The 12,303-nt window shown below is 36.0% G+C and overlaps 2 protein-coding genes across 2 annotated transcripts; one reads left to right on the top strand and one right to left on the bottom strand.

Moving 5' to 3' along the window:
- Positions 1-250: 250 nt before the first annotated feature.
- On the top strand, positions 251-4,382 carry LOC125824431 (uncharacterized). The gene is made up of 6 exons (XM_049503808.1): positions 251-393; positions 920-987; positions 2,228-2,440; positions 2,549-2,711; positions 3,814-3,960; positions 4,048-4,382. Exons 1-6 carry the CDS (start codon positions 319-321, stop codon positions 4,072-4,074), a joined length of 693 nt encoding a protein of 230 aa, XP_049359765.1. The 5' UTR covers positions 251-318; the 3' UTR covers positions 4,075-4,382.
- Positions 4,383-4,751: 369 nt separating this feature from the next.
- LOC125824404 (polyadenylate-binding protein 7-like) lies at positions 4,752-11,713 on the bottom strand. The gene is made up of 10 exons (XM_049503780.1): positions 11,442-11,713; positions 9,491-9,609; positions 9,187-9,380; positions 8,794-9,053; positions 8,593-8,699; positions 8,296-8,485; positions 6,827-7,104; positions 6,530-6,655; positions 5,444-5,626; positions 4,752-5,125 (listed from the first exon to the last, which is right to left on the bottom strand). Exons 1-10 carry the CDS (start codon positions 11,605-11,607, stop codon positions 4,928-4,930), a joined length of 1,821 nt encoding a protein of 606 aa, XP_049359737.1. The 5' UTR covers positions 11,608-11,713; the 3' UTR covers positions 4,752-4,927.
- Positions 11,714-12,303: the final 590 nt, after the last annotated feature.

Genomic DNA, 12,303 nt, shown 5'->3' with positions numbered 1-12,303 from the left:
CAAACATTCTCTTTTTATATTTGTAACTCAATTTACTGTCACTAGATTGGAATTATTCATTTAAGAAAAAACATTACTTTCGTAACTCTTTAGAGAAATTATTTGATATTAGTTATGCCAAAAATATTCGATAAAATTGGAAAACTCTTATTCAGACCTTAGAAAAACTACTTGATAGGAATTCCAATATAAGAAACTAGTTGTATAAGTACCATTTCATTTTCCAATTTTAGGGATTTCAGATTTACGTGTTTGAGGAATGGTTCAGTGACTGCAGGAAAAAATTGATCAGTGCTTGGCCCATTTGAATTGGAAGAAATGTATGGGAAGAAGGGGAGAGAATTAGTACAAGAATTTGCAGAGAGCGAACCCGGGCAGCTTGCAGCTTTTAATGTATGCAATTTATTCTATATTTGATCAGCTTACTAGAAATTAAATTTCAGATAGTTTTAATCATTTGCATTATTTCCATGTAGGCTGTGAAAATTGTGTAGATGATAGGTGTTGAGTCACTGAGATTTGACGTTATCTTCTTTCCCCTATTGTTATTAATGCTAATATAAACATGCAATCATCTTGCATTTATAATATATGGGTTCACACTAGAGGAATAAGGTAGCCAGGTAGATGTTTGTCATTATCATGCATGTCATAATGCTGTAGTGGGTTTTTCATACATCCAAGATATTGATCCTGTTATTAACAGAAGTATACATGTAGTTCTACTTCTTCTTTTTAAGGAGTTTTATTAGAAAATGAGTGATCATGAGTGCTTCTTACATTAAAATAAAGTTGATGTTCTGCAGGGTCAATTTCTTTGCTGCTACTTGAATCTTATAAACATTTTGATTCATTACATATTTGGTCTGCTATTTACTTAGAGTTTTATACTTACAGAATAGTTTCTTGTTCAATGCAGACTGACCTAGTTACACAAGTACTTGAAGAATGTAACAGCCATTTCCTGCACCTCAATTCCTTGGTGAGGTATATTTAACACGTTCCTTGTGGTTTCCCAAGCTTTCTTTGTTTGTTATTCATCTCTTTCTGCAACCTTATTGTTGTATAACCCATAACATGCTATTTGTAACAGTAGTTAGGTGAGCTTTTTAGTGATTCTTATTGTTGCAAATATTTTACAGAACAAGTGTACCTCGTGTATTTTCTTAACTGATATCCTGAAACTGTCCTATTTTACCTGTTTTCTTGTCCAGTTTGCTTCTGATCTAGGCCTTGAACATAGATACTTCATCAGTGCTCTATCATATGCTTTTCTTCTCCATAATACTTGTGTGTCAGCATGCTGAATTTTCTGAAGTTTTTGCTTTAATGTATTAAAGATGGTACTACATAGTAAGCTGAGAGTCATTATGTAAATAATAGAAGTTAGAGGTTAGATAGAAAATAGTTAGTTAAAGTAGTTACAAAAGATTCTTTCCTTTCCTGTATATATATATGTACTGATCTTGTTCAGTTATTAAAGAAATAGAGTTCACTTTGAAATTTAATACTTCTGAATTCCTTTCTCTGTAAACTGAGGATATTCCATAAGCTATCTTCTCTATGAAAAGATAAAGCCAAAAGGAAAGGAAGTAGAAGATGAATTCAAGTTGAAATAGATCCAACCCTCTTTTTTCCCTCCTGCTGTGCCATGTTCAGCCCTGGTAGGGTATATTTATAGTTTTCATGTAAGAACACGTCTAAGAACCAGTATCTGTCTGATAGCAACTTGGCACTGTGTTCCTATAGTTCTATTTGTCTGATGGCACCTAGGCACTGTAGCCTCCAGGTTTGTGCCATGCTAGCGCCTAGGCACTAAGCTCTCAGAATGTTTCTGTGTCTTGTAGTGCCAAATGCTATGTTTGTATTTTCTGAAGCTTTCAACTTTGCTGCTTCTGGGCTAATTCAGTATTGAGCATTAGGTGCTTGTCCTCCCACTTTCCATACCTTCTATTTAATTGGCTACATCATACTGCATGAGTGTCCTAATTGCAAACTGTTAAATTTGATGTCCATACACCAGATTCCAAAGGCATATAATTTCATCAAATATCACACATCAACTTGGATTAGTCTCGGTTCATTTCTGAAATTGAGTCAAATCCAGCATGTTGACAATGTGTTTCCCAACAAAAGTCATTCTTTCCTTACGCATGTGTATTCTTCTCTATGTGCCAAATGGAGTACAACTTTGTTTCAGACCTTATCCATCTTGAGTTTGACACAGGAAAATGAATGCAAAAACTCCTGCTGAAAGTTCAAGTGCAAACCGACCAACTCAGAACGACGCAGTTTCAAATAACGAATCACCTGATGACAACGAGCCACCTGAGACTGATAGAAGTTCCAATGCAGAGCTCCCCAAAGATGATAATTACCATGGGCTGCTTATCCATCATCAGTCTCTCACTCGCAACAAGCGCTGTCTGATGGCTTATGTGTGAGTAACAGTTAGCTTCAGAGTTGTCTTTGGGAAACGGTCATATATTCCTGATCTTCCTGCATCTCTTATGTTCGTTGTCGACTTTCTTTCTTGTTCCTTCTTTAGATATAATCGAGCAGAAGTTGTTCGAAGATTGGGATGGACCCTTGAGCGTGTCCTCCCAGAAGAAATTGAAGAGAAGCTTAGTACCTCAGAGAAAGAATATTTTAAGAATCATGCTGGAACTATCCAATCATACATGTCATCACTTGATCTTGATTTGGGGGTGGTAAGTGTTCTTTTCTCGTAACTTCTTGCTTGTGTCCTGATATATTGCTCAAAGACTATAGTGAATAGACTTTTACACCTAACAAATACTACTATGCCTGAAATTGCAGAAAGTAGACTCTTACTAAGTCCTAACCAGGGCATGTTTACTTTTTTTGATAACCAAACCAGGACATGTTTTCTGTACTCTTGGCATTATAGTATGATCTCCTAGAAAAAAATTTGCATTTCCCTCCTTCAAAAGGTTAATTGTTGTAATCTGTGACTGTTTAGGAGCAGTATGTGTAATTACCAAAATTTGTTCGAATCCAAACAGCAGAAAAAAGGGAAACTGTCCATTAAACGTCATATGATTCACTTCTAAATAGTGTCTTGTTCTTTTTTTCTTTCGTTGTGTTGATACGGAACTATAGTGACTGTTTTGTTTATCTCATTGATCTCTGGTTCTTATGAAGTGTCAGCAAGTCGGAAAATTGATATATCTGAAGCTAAAGTTATTTCTTGAAGTTCTGTAACATTGAGGGGTCCTAGCCTAACGATGCTCCCCGACAAGTAATTTTTATCTCTAGGTGGGGTGCAAAAGGAATGTCACCCTCCATAGCATATCTGCACATCTTCCCCATCGTTGCACTCTCATCAGTGTTGGTGTGCCATCGGAGCAAGAGAAAGAAGCTTGGATTGGAGTGTGGATGGTGACTTGTTAGGAGGGTGGCAGATTTTTCCTTTTCCGTTTCTTTCTTTTGTGAGTAGGAAGTATCAAATTTGCTCATTGCATTTGACTTTAGGCTTCGGATAACTATATCAATCATTGGACTAGAACTATCTCTGAAAAGAACACGAAGCTAGGGCAGCAATGCGAAGGCTTGTGAGTGCATTAAGTAAATTAAACAGATACTCGATTATCAGAAGTTCAATGTGCTAAAATAAAACACTACATTGACAAGCAAAAATATGACATCACTCCATGTGTTTTCTAGAATATCTGATCAATCTGCAAGGGACTGCTTTCCTTATAAACTTTAAATCTCTGGGAGACCCGCACAGTGCAAATGATAAGAGACTTGGCCAAGTACCTTAGCTTCCTTATGTTTTGCTTTTCACAGGATATGGTGCCTCCAAAAGATCCCTATATCAAGGTGAGGGTCCTTGATGATATTGGTAATGTGGTCCTCAGCGACCAATTAGCCAACCTTGCTCGTCATGCAATTCTTTTCATTAGGCGCACTGATGCAGAGCAGTATATTTCTCAGGTGATTTTCCCATACAACAGAAAATTGCAGTAGAAATAAATGCATCTACCTTTTTCTCAAACTGCTAGCCTTTGCCTCTAATTACAGGGCTTAATGGAAGAACTCACGAGTTGATTCTAATGACTATGAGTTACAAGCTGATTCTGATAATCGTGCATTGCTTTTACCCAAAACCAGCAGTGTCAGGGCAACTAATTCTGATAATCTGCAGTTTGAGAAGGCATTGGAGAAATGGAGGGAATCATTGAGTCTGATATCAAAAAGGGTTTGTTGATTTTACTGACATCTAAACTAGAAGTTGAATTGTAATCTAGACTACAAAAAGTGAGTGTATTCTGAGAGCTTATTGCTCTTGGGTGAACAAAGAACACAATTTACTTGTCCTGTATATTATAAGTCTTCCCTGAAACATGATCTACAAGAACAAAACGGAAATAGTTTGGCTTATGCTCTTGTTTCTTTTTGCTTGCTATAATTGTTATTCTCTCTACCAAAAGAACAAAGACGATACAAACACACACAAAAACATTTGTAGTGCATAAATTACTCAATAAACAAAACTCGATGTGCGGGGAACTTTATTGAATTGAGTCTAAGTTCTGCAGAAAGAGGTGGAACTTTGTTGTTTCATCTTTCCTAACACACTGGTAGACTTCAATCTTATTCTTCGAATCAATCTTCTTTCTCAAATATCATCTGACAAAGTCAATATGAAATGGAATACAACTATAACATGTAAAGAAATGAGAAATTCCAAACACATTGTCAAACATAACATTGTCGACCCCAAATGTTATAGCAGTATCATTAAGTACAACGATTTTGTTTCTATCATGTCATATCGGAGAAGTAATAACAGCCACAAAATCATGATACAAGTAGCCACCATACAAACAACACTTAGCTAGATTTATTTCCTAGTGACACAAACTTGATGGAAACCTCTAACATTGTGCATAATTCGTTGCTAAGTTGACTGCAACTTAGCAGAGAGAAGATTTGGAAGACATGAATCTCGAGGGGAAACTTCAGTCTTGGGGAGGTTGAGCATCTCAACTGCTTTTTGCACCATTGCTGCCAGAGATTCTGGTGACTTGAACAATGATAAAAGCTCTGAGTTGTCCATTTCCAAGAGCATTCCTGTAACCTTTGCAGCAAGATGGGGCTACAAAAAGCATATTAGTTTTGTTAATTCTCAGGGTAACAGCAAGACCGATACAGAAGCTAGACCAGCTCTATATAACCAACGGATAACGAAGCTCAAAACTAAATGGCTTCAAAAAGCTTCTTGACAGATCACCCACACCAACATCAGTAAAATTGTCAGAGATGGATCAAGTCTTCTTTCAAGTGTTTATCTACCCCTTGGATTCTCCATGAAGAACCAAAACAATTGCAGCAGACAAATTATTCTGCATTAGTGCATAGGGTAGCTATTATAGAAGAGAAAAGGACAATTATAAAGGATAGAGAAAAAGCTCACCTTGTGTTGACTAATTAGAGGATAAAGGTGGTCTCCAAGTATCTGTTTCTGCTGCTTAGGAGGTGCAGTGGTAAGCATAGTACTCAGGTTGTCTGAAACCTCAGACAATGATCCTTTTGTACTGGTGCCAGCAGAGAAAACACATCCTTTCTTCATACCACAACCATTTGGTGCATATTTGACCTACAAAGCATACATAAATTGTGTGGTTACTAAAACAGGGATGCTTAACTGTGATCCATCATGCAAAAGGAAATTTTAATTTTCCCAGGATACTTCTCACCTAGGTGAAGGCATGCACCAAAAGTAGGAAACTTGAAGCAATGAAGCTCATCAATGTACACATATTAGTGAATGAAAAAAGAAGCACTTTGTTATGGGTTACAACAATTTGAAATAGACTACAATTTCTTTCCATGACAGGATCGTAAGAAGAATCAGTGCAGGCAGAAGTTTAGTAACAAGATGATAACCGAATTATGGAAAAATATCTCAACTTTTAAAATACACATACTAAGTAATCTGCACGTGAGATTAACAATTTTGCATCATATAAGCTAAGAAAACCAAAAAAAATGCTTGAGTTAAAAGATAGAGTAAATATGGGCTGAATGATTTATGATACTGTAATTCTTGTAGTTACAGACTTACAGTTGAAACAATAATTCAAATCAATCAAACAATTTCCGGCTAAAAATCACATACTTAACACTAGTTAAGTGAAGGCCTAGTTTTTCAAATATATGAATAATGATCAGAAGATTCAGATAAAAAGAATATATGAAGAACACCAAAAAAGGAAACATAAATCAGTACACGAACTTGAAAATCAAATAAAACAACATTTATCCTCATCCTAGCAAAATGATTAATCACTATTCTGAATAGGCATTTGAAGACATTATCTTTTTCCATTGAGGTAAAAAGGCAAAGTCACACATTTTCAAGGGAGGAGTCTCAGAAAAAACATTCAACTTCAGCATTCTAAAATGGAATATTGAACTACTACGCTGTGCAGATCAACAAATACAAAACTCAGTCAATCAAAATTCCAATTTATGAAAAAAGGATAGCAAAAAGTTTAACCTTTTGAGTATAGCTAGATTGCTTTGATGATGCCACTGATTGGACTGATTGCTGCCAGTAAGGCACCTCTGGCATATGTCCGTTCTTCTTTCCCCTAAGCTGCCTATATTGTGAAGCACTAGGAATCTGAAAAATGAGACGAAAGTGGTAAGAAATTTCATCATAGGTTTAAACCTGAAACATGCCCATGCAATTTAGTGCCTCCGGACTACTGCTGAAAAGTTCAAGATTCTGTTATCCAACTCTATGAAGTAGTAAAATTGCCGAAGTATTATGAAAATTTACAGTTGGACTAACCAAGGAAGTTTGATAAGAAGGTCTAATAGAGTTTGCAAATCCATTGGCCATCCAACCATGCCTCATAATCAGAGGCTGATACAGCAGCCCTGGTTGTTCAGATACTTGTAGATCACCAGGGGCTGGGTAGTACAGAGGGGGATATCCACCCGGGAAAAAAGCGGAAGATCCGGTGAGACCTGCAATTCCTTGTGCATGCTTAAGCAGTAATTGAGTTTGCCTTTCCTCTTTCCTTTGAGCAATAGCCACATACAATGGCTTTTGGCCAAACATAAATCCTGTGGAATGTCTAACAACGTCAATATACTTAATAGGGACCTTAAGAGAAACCTTCTAATATAACATTGGAAGAATATAAGCCGTCAAACTGAAGAACATATGAATAATATGAGAGAAAATTGAAGGGAAAACGAAATGGAAAGGCATCTGTTAATTTTCTTTCAATGAATACCTTTATTTTCTGTGTTCAATTAAGACACATAAAATAACAGTAAGGAATTTTGTTCATGAGAGACGATTGTTGTTGATGCAAGCATGACATGGCATAAAAACATAATCCGGTGTATCACTACGTACTTGACTAACTAATCTAGGGAAGCCTGGCAGTGATCTATTTTTAAGAAATTAAGTTTATTGTTTGCATTGTCTTGGAACAGCTTTCGTTTTTTCTAAGATCTCTGTGTTCATTCCTCGTTTTACTATTCCACACAAAAGTTCACTTACAACTAAATTAAAATGCTACAACACTAGAAAACACATTGATCACAGATTTCAGAATAGTAATTAAAAATAAGAGCTTAGAAAATGCCATGACGAAGAATATATGTACCATCCACGAGCTTAGTCAGAGGTTAAACCCTTTAGTGCAGAGGTATTAAAAGGAAGCAGAGACCAAAAATCCAGTGTGCACGCAGAGAAAAGATGGGAAAAGGAGCCATAAAAGAAGAAAAACTAGGTTTGGAATTTAACATGATTGAAAGGTCTTGTCTATTGGCAAAGTGCAGCAAGCACTATAACTGAACCATATGTGGGACAATTAGCCTAAACTCAACTAGACCAACCAAACAAAAAGTTGCTTGCCTGACATGATACCCATATAGGCATTACGGAATCTAAAGTTAGGGCCTGAGGCATTTGACAGAGACATGCATTTCTGCATTAAAGTTCTGGAGTTCTATAACCCCTTAACCCTGAATTTCATGAGTATATCCATATTGATAGAGTCATTCATCAGGAACTCTATCCATGCTGTAACACTTCATTATTTCTGACACCTCCTTTAGAAAGAAAACAGTGTAAAGTAGTACTACTTATTTACTTAAGCTGGGATATCTGTGCTCAAAAACGTAATAAGAAAGAAGATGTTAGATAGCACCAAAATTTATTGCAAGTTCTAGCTCATGTGAAACAACATTCAGTGCCTTGGCATTCACCATGATCTAGACCGAGTAAAAAGATATATAACTTACCATGAAAAGTATTCACCGCTTTATTGGCCTCCTCTGGTCTGGAAAAACATACAAATCCAAAGCCCCTGCTGACTCCTTTTTCATCTAGCATAAGTTTTGCAGAAGTGATTTTGCCACATTGACTGAATAATTCACGCAACTCGTGATCCTTGACATCACCATCGATATTTTTGACGTACACATTTGAACCCTATGATGACATTAATCGTGATAAAAAAATGGACAATACAATACAGTAACACATTTTTTCTACAGTAACATATATCTTTTAAATGAGGAAATGAGAAACAAAGATACCTGGTACTTAATAAGTCGCTCCTTCCTTCTCTCCTCAAACAAACGCCTCAATATCTGTTCGCGTTCTGTTTTCTTTTGTGCTCTTGCTACATACAAGATCTTGCAGCCTGCCCAATGCATACAGGTCATATAAAGACTCTTGAACACTGTAGCTGTTAGTTACATCTGAGAATACAACAGCAAGATAAAGTCAAAACCTACCAAGTTTTGATCCATTCATAGCTTCCCTTGCTCTCCTAGCATCATCTGGATTCTCAAAGTTCACATAACCAAAACCTTTTGAACATCCATTCTCATCTTTCGTAATGACCAAGCTGATAATTTTCCCAAATTCAGAGAACTTCTCTCTAAGATGCTCTTCTGAGATGTCCAGACCCAGGTTCTTGATGAACAAATTTGTATATTTCTCATCAGGGCTGGGCAGAATCCGGTCACTCTTTTTGACGAACTTTCCTACATACCTATCCATAATGGATGTAAAAATATTGGGGACAAAATAAGGTTAAAAGTGTGCAAGAGAAACAGTTTTTTCTATATACTCTATCAAAGTTCATCGGGATCACTATAAATTATAACTGAGAGAATTTCACATACATCTCCTTTCCTCCAACAGCAGATCCATTGAGCTCCTCAATAGCAGTGTTTGCACTGTCCTGAGTCTCAAACTGGACAAAGCCAAATCCTTTACTCCTTCCATCCTCAGAAACGGCAACTTTACAGGATAAGATATTTCCAAACTTCTGGAATATTTCTTCAAGCTTCGTGCTGTCAATTGTATCATTTAGATTCTGCAGTAAAATCCCAAATCAGTTTCACATAAGGATCAAAGCAATAAGGAAAAAAGAAAACCTATTAAGATCTCAAAATGAATGACAGCTATCCAGTCCTTAAAAAGTACCTTGATGAATACATTTCCAGTTCCGCTTCTTCTCACATCAGAATCACGACGGGACCAACTAACCCTTATAGCTTTTCCATTGAGGGTGGAATGATTTTTCACCTCAATAGCACGCACAGCTGTTCACAGTTTAAAAGACAGTAGAATCTTTCCAAGTGAAAAATAAACTCACACAGAATTTCGAGGAAAAGAAAGTCAGACGTACACAATAACAAACCATAAGCAACCAAAGAAATAGACAAAAGTTCTGCATTTGCAATCATTGTCCCTTGAGTCACTGGTCCAGAGCATGAAGCTTAATAAATGCTAACCGCAAAAAAAGTCATGAGCTGATCTGTTGCGCTCACAGAGCAGGAAAAACCACAGCTTTCTCAGGCAATTAAGAAAAAAGATGATACAACTTGTACAATTTTAAAAGGTTAGCTCATACTTATGATAACAAATCACAGATCAGATCATACGGACAATGTTTCGTGAACGGAAACAACATTAAGTGACAAAATGAGCAACTCACTGGTCCTCAACATTCCACAAAACAGAAACTAGACGACAAATCAATCAAATTAAAATAAATAAGACCAAGGCAAATCATTCAGATAACCTTCATTTAATGAATTCGCCAGGGTTCCATAAAACATCAAGGCTGAAGTAACAATTCATCAAAAGACCACACTACTCACTGATGGACTTCATTGAAAGAACTACACAGATGACTCACACCACAAAACAAACAATTTGATCAATTATAGCAACAAAATCTCAAATTACAATTAATTATTCCCTTAACCACATCATCAACTAATCCATAGTAAAAATAACTTCAGCAATAGTCCACTGAAATGACTCACAGCAGAGAAGATCATTCCATTACTAATCAACATCATAAAATCCTCAAGATTTTCAGTTATATCTTCCCTCGAGTGCAAGATATAACAATTATATAAGTAGACGCATAGCTTGAAAAAATAGCATGCAGGAGTAACCACAACAAAATAAACAAATACTAGTACCAATCAAAGAACTCGCCAACCAGCACTATAGCTTCTTCCTCTCACTCTCGGACAAACTGTGTTTTATTGATTATTCTCAATGATTCAGAATGAAATTAATCCAGCCAGACAGGGGAGGGCTCACTATCAAAACTTCATTTCTGGAGTCTGAACACCATCCTATTACCACTAAATACAACTCCATCAATGAAATCTTACATTCCTTACATACGAGTGGAAATCCAATCCCGTCGTTGTCCTTCATATTTCATATACTTAAACAAAAAACCGCCAACTTCTCCTTATTTTTCCATAATAAAGGAATCTAACCCTGTCCTTTTCGTTTTATAACTGTATATTCACAACCGAGTGGATAACATATTTACCTAAACCAATAGGTTCTCGAGTCAATTCCACAATTAGCCCCAAGGAACAAATTCATACACACATTACACATATAGGATACACATAGGCAGATACAGAAACACGAAAATATAAGTAAACAAGAAAAACTGCATTTCACACAATTTCTTAGGAATAAAATTTAGTTCAACTCCGTAAATACATATCTCAGTCTTGAATTTCCGCATTGATCAGTTATATAAGAAATCAAAACACAGTTTTTATATGAATTCACCATGAAAACAAATGTCAAACTCAATCCCGCACGAACTTCCAACGAAGAAAACCGAACGGAAAATTAACAGTACAAGCGATACAAAACAATACAGTATACACCGTCTTGGTAAAACTTCAGCTTAGGAATAAAATATAGTTCTACTCCGTAAATACATATCTCAGTCTCAAATTCCGCATTAATCAGTCATATAGAAAATCCAAAACACGAAATTCTCATCGGAATCCGCCATGCAAACAAATGTCAAACTGAATTTCGCACCGAACGAAGAAAACCGAACAGAAAAATTAACAGTGCAAGAGATACTGAAAGATACAGTATATACCGTCTTCAGAAGAAATGAAGTTAACGTAGCCGTAACAGAGCGAACGGCCGGTAGAAGAGTCGCGACAGACGCGAACGTCAACGAGGTTTTTGAACTCTGAGAATGCTTCGTAGAGTTGGCCGTCGGTCACAGAGTCGTGAAGGTCGCCGACGTATAGCGACGCCATTGTCCGGGCAAAGAACGACGCCGGAAAATTCAGTTACGTTTTTGTATAACAAAGGAATGCAGCTGCAGCAAACTGAAAATTATAGAGAGAGAAAGTGCGTTAGCGAATTCTGATAGTAGAGAGATAGTGAGTGGGGCGGAAAATCGTGCTTTATATATACTGTGAAAAAACAGTTTAGATGGTGGGATTTGGATGGAAATTCACAAATTACATAAATCTAATATATACTTTTTTGTTACTGGTAATGACAAATTGTTAATTTTTTCCTTTTCTGGGTTAAAATATATTATAGATCACGATGCACTTTTGACAATCGAAAAAAAATGTGATCATGAACAATTTATAAGGTGTTGTTTTACCTAAAAGGAAGATAATATAAGCACATTCAAAATGTTTATATAAACTGAATTAGAATTTATATAAATTAGCATTTAGTATATTCATATGGTTTAATATAGCTATATAAGCTTGTTATAAACCCAAGTTTAAACATAAATATGAGATTTATAAGTTACTCAACCTAAAACGCAAATATAAAAATTCATCCTATATTATTTTATTTCTTCGCCAAACTTCCTCGAATTAATTGAAATGAAATATAAACTCTTTCGAAAGGAGTCAATCTATTACAATAACACTGCATTGAAATAAATAATAATCTCTCAATTGATTCTTTCAAGTTCTTTAAGTTCTTTT

Source organism: Solanum verrucosum, unplaced genomic scaffold (assembly GCF_900185275.1).
Source record: "Solanum verrucosum unplaced genomic scaffold, falcon-dt-bn FXZP01000125.1, whole genome shotgun sequence".
Lineage (NCBI taxonomy): Eukaryota > Viridiplantae > Streptophyta > Magnoliopsida > Solanales > Solanaceae > Solanum > Solanum verrucosum.
This window is presented reverse-complemented; position numbering and strand designations above follow the sequence as displayed.

Excerpts from the sequence above, each read along its gene's own strand:
- LOC125824431 (XM_049503808.1), top strand. The coding sequence starts at position 319 with ATGTATGGGAAGAAGGGGAGAGAATTAGTACAAGAATTTGCAGAGAGC. Across the intron at positions 394-919 it reads GGCAGCTTGCAGCTTTTAAT|ACTGACCTAGTTACACAAGT; the intron begins GTATGCAATTTA and ends TGTTCAATGCAG. Across the intron at positions 988-2,227 it reads CACCTCAATTCCTTGGTGAG|GAAAATGAATGCAAAAACTC; the intron begins GTATATTTAACA and ends AGTTTGACACAG.
- LOC125824404 (XM_049503780.1), bottom strand. The coding sequence starts at position 11,607 with ATGGCGTCGCTATACGTCGGCGACCTTCACGACTCTGTGACCGACGGC. Across the intron at positions 6,656-6,826 it reads CTTCTTATCAAACTTCCTTG|ATTCCTAGTGCTTCACAATA; the intron begins GTTAGTCCAACT and ends CTCATTTTTCAG. Across the intron at positions 5,627-6,529 it reads AATCTAGCTATACTCAAAAG|GTCAAATATGCACCAAATGG; the intron begins GTTAAACTTTTT and ends TATGCTTTGTAG.